The following is a 10,703-nucleotide window of genomic DNA, read 5'->3' on the forward strand; positions in this document are numbered from 1 at the left end:
GGATGGGCTTGGGTTTTTCTTCATAAATTGCCCATTTTTAGCTTCTTGTTGGAGGCCAGAAATGCTGGGCCTTGGGAAATGTCCCCCTCCTGCCAGGGTCATGCAGCAAGCAAAGCCTCCATTGCCTAGGCAATGAAGGACCACTGATTTGATGAGTAGATGATGATGATGATGATGATGAACTAGAGCAAGGTTTTGATGCCCACCCTTGGGGCAAAGCCCCCACCCTGCCTGGTGTCCCTGGAGGGGTTTCCACCCTCTTTGCCACCAGAGCTCTCCCTGTCTCTCCCAGGGTGAGAAGGGCAGCACGGGGGAGCAGGGCCAGCAAGGGGACGATGGCTTCAAGGTACGTGAAGGGGTTTGCTCTTTTCCTCCCTCCCCTTGGTCCCTTGTCACCCTGCGTGACACCTTTGTCACCTAGGGCAAGCTGGGACCCCAGGGCATCCCTGGAAGGCCAGGACCCAAGGGACAGCAGGTAAGGGCAGGATGGAAGGAGACCTCCAGGAGATGAGTATTTGGGGTGAATTCCTCATCTTTCCATGCCAAATCTGCCTGGGGAAGAGGCTGTGTTGTAGGAGAACATTGTGCTGGGGGATGCCCTGACCTCCTCTGGTGCCTTCTCAGGGTGACACTGGCCCCCCCGGCACACAGGGACACCCTGGCACCCCCGGGACACCGGTGAGTCCTTCACCCTCCCATCAGGTTTGGGGATATCTCCCCAAAAGGGATCTCATCCCGCTGGGATGGGGCTTCAGTCCCACCTGCCTCCCACTTCCCTGGGCCTTGTCCTTCTCTTCCAGGGCTTGTCTGGACCCAAAGTGAGTACAGGGGAGCGCTTGGAGCTGGGCTCAGCCCTGCCATAGGCACCCTCCCCTCCTGCCCTGTCCCTGAGGTGTGGGGTGGTCCCATGGGGCACCCCAGGGTGCAGCTCCACACAGCAGCATCTCACCCTTTGCTTCTCTGCCCTCTTCCACCTCCTCCTTTGGCAGGGCCTGAAAGGCTTCCCAGGGCTGCCGGGACCCAGGGGCGCACCAGGGCTGCCAGTAAGTGGGGTCCCCAATGTCCCTTGTGCCAGAACACGGGTCCCTTGCTCCCGCAGTGCTATGGGTGCCATGGCATGGGGATGGCACCATCGGAGCAGCTGTGAGTGTGGCGGTGGGCTCAGGGGCAGCAGCCACTGTCACCAGCGTTGTCATTGTCACACAGGGCCCCCCTGGCCCCCCTGGCCCCAGAGGACCCGTACTGATGCTGTCCAGAGAGGAGCTATGGGTGAGTGCATGGGGACAAGGGGATCCCATCCCCATGTGGTGCCACCAAAGCTTCCCATCCCTGCTCTGATGGGTGCCATGAGGGAGGGAAGGGGCTGACAGTGATGGTGTCCCATGTCCCACTGCTTCTAAGTCCTGTGTGCATAAGGACCCTTGTACAAAGAGCAAGCAGATATGGCTAAGCCCTCTCCCACCACACTTTTTCTCTGCATGTCCCAGCTCCTCCCTGAGCTCCTGATGATGCTCCTCACCCAAACCAGAGCGAGGGGCTAACATCAGCTTGGTTATGTCCCTTTTCCTTTAGCACCTAATTTATCCCTCCAACCACCTGAACTACACTGCGGTCTGGGCTCTGCTGGACACCCTGAGCCAGGAGCTGCAAGCCCTTGTGGAGCATCCCAATGGCACCAAAGCCAACCCGGCGGCCACCTGCAAGGAGCTGCTGCTGGCTCACCCTCACCTCCCTGATGGTACCGGGGTGCACACGGGGGGGAACCCAGCCCCAGGCAGTGTTACACCAGCATTAACAGGGGATTAGGATGTAGGGGATGAGCTCAATTGGGTTCCATCCCTGGAGGAATGGGGGAGCAGCCAGGCTGCATCCCAAGAGGATGGAGGTTGCAGCCAGGGATACACCACAAGCTGAGGTGGGATGGCACCGTGTGGCATCCTCCCCATGCCAAAACCCTGGTGCCAGGAGCTCCCCTCTGCCTCCCTCCAGGGCAATACCACATCGACCCCAACCAGGGCAGCCCCCAGGATGCGCTGGTGGCCTTCTGCAACTTCACAGCGGGGGGTGAGACCTGCATAGCCCCCGTCCACAACCAGGTATGGGGCGGCTTCAGCCCAGTGTTACCTCTTGGGGCCAGTAAAGACAGGTTGCTGGGGTTGGAGAAGGGACGGTGTGGCCAGTCCCTTGCTGTGGTGGCTGCTGCTGTCACAGGGAGCTGTGGGAGCAGGTCCTGGTCATGGTGTGTGACCAGACTGCAGGGGCAGCTTTGGTATCGCTGGCTTCTTGTCCTGCTGGGACAGTGTGACCTGGTGCCCACTGCCCCCAGGTCCCCATCAAGGCTTGGCTGAGCACTTACACTTCTGAGAACACCTTCGAGTGGTTCAGCACCCTGCCTGGGGGCTTCCTGGTGAGTACCCAGCCCGATGTGATGCAAAACCCATCTCACGGGGCTGGGGGTCTCCAACTGTGCAATGCCCAGGCACAGGGGTCGTGCCATCTGTGCAAAGAAAACCCAAACCAGTGCTTCAGCAGACAGCTGAATCCCAGCTTTCAACTGAAGGGAGCACAGGTTCCTCCATTAGATCCATGCAGCTCCCACTACCCGGTTACTCTCTCATTGCCCGTAGCTGGAGTACACAGGGGCCAGCGCAGTGCAGCTCCGGTTCCTGCGCCTGCACAGCCGCCTGGTCACACAGAAGGTCTCCTACTCCTGCAGACCGGCCCCGGAGCAGGGCCAGCCCCAGCTCCAGAAAGAAATCCGCTTCCTGGCCGATTCCCGGGAGCAGAGCTATGCAGCCAGCCTGCAGGGCTGCGTGGTGAGCCCTCCTGCAGGCAGATCCAGAAGGAGCTCCCTCCCCCAGCATTTGCCCCTTGGCTCATGTTTGCACACCAGGGGTTGGGGTAGACCTGGTGGGGGAGGCTTCCCATGGTGGGATGGGGATGGGGAGCATCCACTTCCTGCAGCGGGATGGGGATGGAGATGGAGAGCGTCCTCTTCCTAGGACCAAGGAGCTGTGTTGATCTTAGGGAGCTGGCTGGGGTATGGCAGGGAATGGGGTGTCTCAGGGTGACAGGGGGGAGGCCACCTCCCTGGAGAAGCCAGAGATAGAGACCTGGCCATTGGGTGCATCAAGGAGCACTCAGACCAGCGGGGGGGGCACAGTGGGTGCTCCATGAGGGTCCCTCAGGCCACCAGACCAGGGTTTTGGTGCCGCTCAGCTGCCCCTGTGCTCATTTCAGCTGGACAACGACTCATCCATCACCGACACCATCTTCCACTTCGCCAGCGAGGAGCTGTCCCTGCTGCCGCTGCGGGACCTGGCCGTGTTCCACAACGGAGACACCTCGCACCAGTTCGGTTTCACAGTGGGACCAGTTTGCTTCAGCTGAAACCGGTGACACCCAAACCGAGCCGGTGCCCTCCCCACCCAGGAACTGTCCTGCTGGGGCCATGCTGGTGGCTGGGAGTGACAACGGGCTCCCCGGAGATACCTGTTTGTAGCTGCGTTACGGCACAGACTACGCTTCCCTTCTGGAGTAGAAGAATGCTGTTTACAAAAGTCATTTCTCTATAAATTATATATATTATATATACGAGAAGGTGCTGATTGATGAGTGATGGGGGAGGCTTGTGAAACAAACCATCAGGAACTTTGCTAAAGAGAAAACCCAGCAACAGCACTGCCAGCTTGGGAAGGAAAGGGCTTTGCTTTGCCTTAGAACACATCCACGGATCAGGCTGAGGAGGGACCCTGGCAGCCCAGGCAAGCAGGTCCATGCACTGCTGCCTGCTCTCTGCTCCTGTTCCCAGCCTTTTCAGCCATCAGGTACTAAAAAGAGGTGGAAAAGGCAAAACCCCCAAGTCCTGGCTCTGTTTGGACTCTGCAGCTCCTGTGAAGGGCAGCAAGGCTGCCACAAGGCTCTGGTCAGGCAAGGGCAGGGGCTGGAGCTGTTTGGCTCCGTGCTGCAGCCCTGGTATCACTTTATATTTGCTGTTCCCAGCAGTGTTTCTCTTGCCTATCACCCCACTATCGCTGGGCTGCTTGGCCCCAGGCAGGCAGAGGTTTATGTGTGGCACCCAAGCCCGGGTGCTGGTACACAGCCCAGAAACCCCGGGTCTCAGCTGGCTTTGTGCTGCACTGCCGTTTCCTCAGCACCCTTCAGGTCTGGGGCTAAGGCAGAGCTTGCTCACTGCCCTGTAGCGCGGGTGTCCAGGCTGCCCTGCTGCGTGCCAGTGAGGCTGGGGACCGATGCTGGTGCCAGCAGAGCAGTGGCAGCCAGGTACCCTGTACCAGGGGATGGGAGAGCAGCAGCTGAAGCATTCTGGGGGGCACAGTTGCCTATAGAGTGGTTCAAGCAATGCCAAATCCATAGAATCCCAGCCTGGTTCGTGTTGGAAGGGCCCTTAAAGCTCCTCCAGCTCCAACCCCTGCCACGGGCAGGGACACCTTCCACTGGAGCAGCTTGCTCCAAGCCCCTGTGTCCAACCTGGCCTTGAACACTGCCAGGGATGGGGCAGCCACAGCTTCTCTGGGCACCCTGTGCCAGCGCCTCAGCACCCTCACAGGGAAGAGCTTCTGCCTAAGAGCTCATCTCAGTCTCCCCTCGGGCAGGTTAAAGCCATTCCCCTTGGCCTGTCCCTACATCCCTTGTCCCAAGCCCCTCTCCAGCTTTCCTGCAGCCCCTTTAGGCACTGGAGCTGCTCTCAGGTCTCCCCTTCAGGAGCCTTCCCCTCTCCCTGCTGACCCAGCCCAGCCCCGTCACACGCTCCCGCCCCCCCGCACTACATCTCCCGGGAAGCCCCGCGCCGCGCGTCAGGAGCCCGCGACGGGAACGGGAACGGGCCGGGAACGGGAACGGGCCGAACCGAACCGAGCCGAGCTGAGCCGAGGTGAACCGAACCGAGCCGAGCCGAGCTGAGCCGCTCCGGGCCGGGCCCCGCGCTGCCGCCATGCAGGTGAGAGGGGACGGGACGGGACGGGACGGGGCGTGTGTCCGCGGCCTCCCGGTGCGGCCCTGGCTCCCCATGGAGCGCCCGGGACCCCCGCTCCGCTGCGGGCGGGTGCTGGGCAGTGCCCCGGCAGAACGCCGAGCTTCGCCCCGGTTCCCCTTCGCCCCAAGCCTAAACGGGGCTGGAGCGGAGCCCGCCGACAGCGGGGGCCCATCGGGCTGCGCGCAGCTCTGTCTGTCTGTAGCCGGTCGGTGTGATCCTCGCAGCCCCGTGCTGCTGCATGCCCACCCTGAAGGCTCCCCCATCTCCGCTCTGCCATCTGCCCCTCACCCGTCTCCCTCTCCCTCCATGTCCGTGACCCATCTCCCATGGAGGGGCTGTCACTGCGCTGGTCTCACACCGGGCGCTCACAGCACGAGCTCAGAGAGCCGCCAGCACCAGGTGGGTTCACTTCACACCCAGAGCTCAGGTGTGATCCCGCAATCCCAGCATCACCTGTGATGGAAGGGACCTCTGGAGATGATCCAGTGCAACCCCCTGCCAGGGCAGGGCCACCCAGAGCAGGGCACATGGGAACATGTCCATGGTGGGTTTGGGATGGCTCCAGAGAGGGACACTCCACAGCCCCCTGGGCAGCCTGTGCCAGGGCTCTGATACCCTCAATGGGAACAAGTTCTTGCTCATGTTGAGGTGACACTTGTTGTGTGTTAGTTTATGGCCATTGCTCCTCGTCCTGTCACTGGGCACCACTGGAAAGAGTCTGGCACCATCCTGCTGGCACCCACCTCTGAGATACTGATCTGCATGGATGGGATCCCCTCTCTGGCTGCTCTTCTCCAGACTAACCAGGCCCAGCTCCCACATCTCTCCTCATCAGAGATGCTCCAGACCCCTGAGCATCCTTGTGGCCTTCACTGGGCCCTCTCCAGCAGCTCCTTGTCTGTCTTGTTCTGAGGAGCCCAGCACTGGATGCAGTTCTCCAGATGTGGCCTCACCAGGGTCAGCAGAGGGGGAGGAATCACCTCCCTCGATCTGCTGCCACGCTGCTCCCCATGCACCCCAGGATGCTGTTGTCCCTCCTGGATGCACGGGCTGGCTCACGGTCAACTTAACTGATCATCCACCAGCAGTTCCAGGTCTCTCTCAGCTGAACTGCTCTCCAGCAGCTCACCCCCAGCCTGTACCAGTACTTGGGCCCTTGCTGAACGTCACTGGGTGATGTTTAAGGCTACTGCCCCCCCCCCCCCACCAGTTTCCTGCCACCAGCCCCCTGCAAGGTCCCAAGGGTGGCCATGGAGCTCTTGGAGCATCCTCCCCAGGACACCGTGTCCCCAGTGTGAGGCTGCAGCTTGGGCACCCTGTGGCAGTGTTCTGCTTTCCATGCTGCTCTGCAAGGCAGGGGTCAATGAGCTGCAGTTCCTACAGGCTCATCCCACTGTGCAGGGCCGGGTATCCCAGTTGGACTGGAGCAGCAGGTTGGGATGTGCCAGACAGCCTGGGTTTGTGTTTTCATAGAATCCCAGCCTGGTTTGTGTTGGAAAGGAACTTAAAGCTCCTCCAGCTCCAACCCCTGCCACGGGCAGGGACACCTTCCACTAGAGCAGCTTGCTCCAAGCCCCTGTGTCCAACCTGGCCTTGGACACTGCCAGGGATGGGGCAGCCACAGCTTCTCTGGGCACCCTGTGCCAGCGCCTCAGCACCCTCACAGGGAAGAGCTTCTGCCTCAGAGCTCATCTCAGTCTCCCCTCTGGCAGGTTAAAGCCATTCCCCTTGGCCTGTCCCTACAGGCCCTTGGCCAAAGCCCTTCTCCAGGTCTCTTGCAGCATCTCACTGGGCAAGAGGCGTTTTGGCCTCACGGCCACACTGGGTACCTCAAGACCTTGCTTCACCCCAGGCTGGGACACCTGGGGCAGCAGAAGGGATCTTCTGCTCATCACTTGTGTTCCCTTGTCACTGAAGTAGTTACCTGCTCCTTACAAGGTGCTTCCCACTTGTGGCTGAAACCTGTAGAGGAGAAATAGCTTTATTTAAATCTAATTATCATGAATCTGTTGCCAAAGGAAGCTTAAAGCTGTGAGCCAATTATGTATGGTAATGTGCAAGGGTGAGGAGTGGCTAAAGGGTGTAATTAGAGCCTGTTGTAGTGTGGACGCCCAGTTGTTGGATGGTATTTCTGGCCAAGGCCAGTCCTGTTGGCTGCATCTGCTGGTGTCAGTAACGGGGTAACAGCAGAGGGGAGGGCACGAGCCCCACAGACACTCCCTGGAGAGGTTCACCAAAGGGAGGAGAAAAACCCCACAAAAGTCCTGGGTTTTGATGGTGAAACCAAGCAAGGCTTGGCAGCACGGTGCCAGCTCTGTGGGAGGGTTCTTTATGCAACAGCAATACTCGCTCCTCCTGTTTCAGTGTGATAAGGAAAGTGGGTTGATGCCTTTGTAGATCCCAGCTTGTACCGATGCTGCTCTGCCATGGAGGCATCCCTGGACCAGCCCATGGTCAGGCGGTTGCGCTTGTGGCTCTGGGTGCTTCAACAGAGAAACCCCTGGGAGGCAAAGGGGAGCAGAGGGTGGCTGTGATCAGGCTGTGGATGGTGTCCACCAGCCTCTGTCTGCCTCCCACAGACCTTCCCTTCTCAAATCTGAGCTAATGAAGCCTTGGCTCATCTCTCGCAATCATAGAATGGGACATGGAGCTGTTGGAGTGAGGCCATGGAGATGCTGCGAGGGCTGGAGCAGCTCTGCTCTGGAGCCAGGCTGAAAGAGCTGGGCTGGGTCGAGAAGAGAAGGCTCCTGAAGGGGAGACCTGAGAGCAGCTCCAGTGCCTGAAGGGGCTGCAGGAAAGCTGGAGAGGGGCTTGGGACAAGGGCCTGTAGGGACAGGCCAAGGGGAATGGCTTTAACCTGCCAGAGGGGAGACTGAGATGAGCTCTTAGGCAGAAGCTCTTCCCTGTGAGGGTGCTGAGGCGCTGGCACAGGGTGCCCAGAGAAGCTGTGGCTGCCCCATGCCTGGCAGTGCTCACTGGGTTTTTCTCACCAGTCCAGACGCACACAGGACCTGTGCAGGAAGTCAAGGGCACAGTTAAGCCTGCCCAGCATGACTCTCATTTTTCAGTTCAAGTTCCTCTTCCCGTTCCAGAAACTGGAAAAAACGATTGCAGCATTGGGTAAATCCCCAGCTGGGCTCAGCCCTGGGGGATGGGATGGGGATGTTGCATGGACCTGCTGAAGACGCAGGTCCCCTAAGCCCTGTGCCCATCACCCCAAGCCAGTTCTTTGGCCTCTCTTCCAGATGTCCTTCTACTTCTCGGATACGGCAGTGCTGCTCTTTGACTTCTGGAGTGTCCACACCCCCGCAGGTAGGCTGCCAGCCCCGAGACACTGTCCATCTGTCCATCCATCTATGCATCCATCTATACATCCATCCATCCGTACATGCATCCATCCATCTATCCATCCATCTGTCCATCCATCCATCTGTCCATCCATCTATCTGTCCATCCATCCATCCATCTGTCCATCTATCCATCCGTCCATCCATCTGTCCGTCTGTCCATCTATCCATCTGTCCATCCATCCATCCATCCATCCATGTATCCGTCCGTCTATCCATCCGTCCATCCATTCATCCATGCATCCATCCATGTATCCATCCATCCATGCGTCCATCCGTCCGTCCATCCATCTGTCCATCCGTCCATCCATCCATGCATCCATCCATCCATCCGTCCGTCCACCCATCTGTCCTTCCATGCATGCATCCATCCATCCATCTATCCATCCATCCATCCATGCATCCATCCATGTATCCATGCATCCATCCATCCATGCATCCATCTGTCCATCCATCTGTCCATCCACGCATCCATCCACGCATCCATGCACCACTGCCTGTGCTCTCCGCCTGGAAGAACGGATGTGGAGCACAGAACTGAGGAGCAGCTTTGCACTCCTGTCAGGAGCGGTGAAGAGCAGGACCCCAGCATTAACCCTGGGGCACTTACTGTGTGCAGGGCTCAGGGCAGAGCTCAGGGCACTGCAGGCTCCATCCTCCCAACCCAAGAGCAGCAGACAGGGAAGTGTTGGAATCACCCCCCCCAGCCCTACCAGCCCCCACAGGTCAGTGTTGGATCAGCTTCCATTTCTGGTTTTCCTTTTATTATCCCAGAATCACATTTTAGCCCCCAGTTTTTTTAGTGGAGTCGATGCAAAGATGCTGATTCTTTTCAGAGCAATCCCCCTCCAAAAAAATACTCCCTAGGAATTTAGAGGGAGGAATTGGGCTAAATACACCATTTTCCAGTGCTTCACCAACCTGCTGCCCAATTCCAGTCCTGGGAGCCCATTCCCTCTACTTTATCCCATGGATATCGCAGAGTGCTTTGTGTTGGAAGGGACCTTAAAGCTCCTCCAGCTCCAACCCCTGCCATGGGCAGGGACACCTTCCACTAGAGCAGCTTGCTCCAAGCCCCTGTGTCCAACCTGGCCTTGAACACTGCCAGGGATGGGGCAATGTCCAAGCTCTATTCCCAAGCACTTTGTACTGGTTGCCACCACCTCTCCCCCCACACCAGTGCGTGCCCATGGGTGTTTCCCTGCAGGGATGGTGCTCTCGGTGCTGGTGATCCTGCTGCTCTCCATGCTCTATGAAGCCATCAAGATGGGCAAGGCCGTGCTGCTGCGGCGGGCGCTGCGGGAGCTGCCCCCCAGCCTCAGCCAGGACCCGCTGCTGGAGCCGGAGGAGGGGGCCCCCAGCCCCACGCAGGGCAGGTACCACAGGGACCCCTCGCACCCTTGTGGGGGGGGAGATCAGGGATGGGGATGTGGCCCCCTGGGAGGGAGGGAGGCTGGAAAGAGCCAGCCCTGGAGTGCTGAGCTCGCAGGGAGGGGTGGGACAGCTGCAGGAGGTGGCCCCAGGGGAATCCTGCCCTGTGCGAGTCCTTTGGGAGATATCCAGGGTGGTTTTAGCTTAGTAAAGGATCACATTCCCCCAGGAGCTATCGTGCAGGAGGGTCCCTGTGCTTTGGGAATGGGCTCAGGCACCCCAGCAAGGCTGACCCAGGCTTTCCCTTCCCACCCTTGGAGCCAAGCCCTGAGTTTTTCCTCTTGTATTTAATCCCAAACCATGCCTGAGGATGCTCTTACTGCCAGTATCCTTTGGAGCAGGATTTCCCCCTGCGCTGCTGTTTGCCGCCCCCATCCCGTACCCCACTTCCCAAACCCATCTCTGGATGCTCCGGGATACCAGCAGGGTAAGGGGGAAGCTTCCAGCTGCCCCAGCCCTTTGCTTATGGGGTTTCTCAAACCATGTAGACGAGGCCATCCATGCCATGGGTTAGTGGTGGCCTTGAACAGCTGGACTTGGTGATCCTAAAGGTCTTTTCCAACCTGGTTGATTCTATTATTACAGAGGGTTGGAACTGGATGATCTTAAGGTTCTTTCCAACACAAACCACTGTGATTCTATGGTTCTTCCACAGGTGGTTTCAGTACCATGTTGGTCAGACGCTGTTCCATGTGGTGCAGGTGGTGCTGGGCTACATGGTGATGCTGGCGGTGATGTCCTACAACGCTTGGATCTTCCTTGGGGCCATCGCAGGCTCCACACTGGGCTATTTCGTGGTGTACCCCCTGCTCGGTCGGGGTTAGTCGCTTCCCATGGGATGCTCCACACTTCCTGCTCTTTGTCTGGAATTGCTGCTGTCACTTTACCGGGTCTCTCCTCCTGTGCTGTGCAGGACGCAGCAGCCAGGGACT

The 10,703-nt window shown here is 58.9% G+C and overlaps 2 protein-coding genes across 2 annotated transcripts in view; both read left to right on the plus strand.

Annotated features, from left to right (window-relative positions):
• Positions 1-3,600, plus strand: part of LOC130598175 (collagen alpha-1(I) chain-like) — an 81,889-nt gene extending 78,289 nt beyond the window's left edge. Inside the window, exons 59-69 of the mRNA XM_057407374.1 lie at positions 293-346; positions 422-475; positions 625-678; positions 801-818; positions 990-1,043; positions 1,207-1,269; positions 1,573-1,738; positions 1,990-2,096; positions 2,327-2,407; positions 2,628-2,816; positions 3,241-3,600. Of these exons, the coding sequence (XP_057263357.1) occupies positions 293-346; positions 422-475; positions 625-678; positions 801-818; positions 990-1,043; positions 1,207-1,269; positions 1,573-1,738; positions 1,990-2,096; positions 2,327-2,407; positions 2,628-2,816; positions 3,241-3,390 (990 nt within the window). The 3' untranslated portion in view covers positions 3,391-3,600. The remainder of the gene's footprint in view (positions 1-292; positions 347-421; positions 476-624; positions 679-800; positions 819-989; positions 1,044-1,206; positions 1,270-1,572; positions 1,739-1,989; positions 2,097-2,326; positions 2,408-2,627; positions 2,817-3,240) is intronic.
• A 1,304-nt stretch (positions 3,601-4,904) lies between these two features.
• On the plus strand, positions 4,905-10,701 carry SLC31A2 (solute carrier family 31 member 2). The gene is made up of 4 exons (XM_057407378.1): positions 4,905-4,957; positions 8,239-8,305; positions 9,548-9,716; positions 10,427-10,701. The coding sequence occupies exons 1-4, from the start codon at positions 4,952-4,954 to the stop codon at positions 10,593-10,595; spliced, it is 411 nt and encodes a 136-aa protein (XP_057263361.1). The 5' UTR covers positions 4,905-4,951; the 3' UTR covers positions 10,596-10,701.
• The last annotated feature ends 2 nt before the right edge of the window (positions 10,702-10,703 follow it).

This window comes from Pezoporus wallicus, unplaced genomic scaffold (assembly GCF_028554395.1).
Source record: "Pezoporus wallicus isolate ANWC-B61680 ecotype Strahan unplaced genomic scaffold, APGP_CSIRO_Pwel_v1 contig_8234, whole genome shotgun sequence".
Classification (NCBI taxonomy): Eukaryota; Metazoa; Chordata; class Aves; order Psittaciformes; family Psittacidae; genus Pezoporus; species Pezoporus wallicus.

What these genes read in the sequence shown, in the direction of transcription:
- SLC31A2 (XM_057407378.1), top strand. An exon ending in GAGTGTCCACACCCCCGCAG is followed by an intron (nt 8,306 to 9,547) that starts GTAGGCTGCCAG and finishes GTTTCCCTGCAG; the next exon opens with GGATGGTGCTCTCGGTGCTG. An exon ending in CCCAGCCCCACGCAGGGCAG is followed by an intron (nt 9,717 to 10,426) that starts GTACCACAGGGA and finishes GTTCTTCCACAG; the next exon opens with GTGGTTTCAGTACCATGTTG.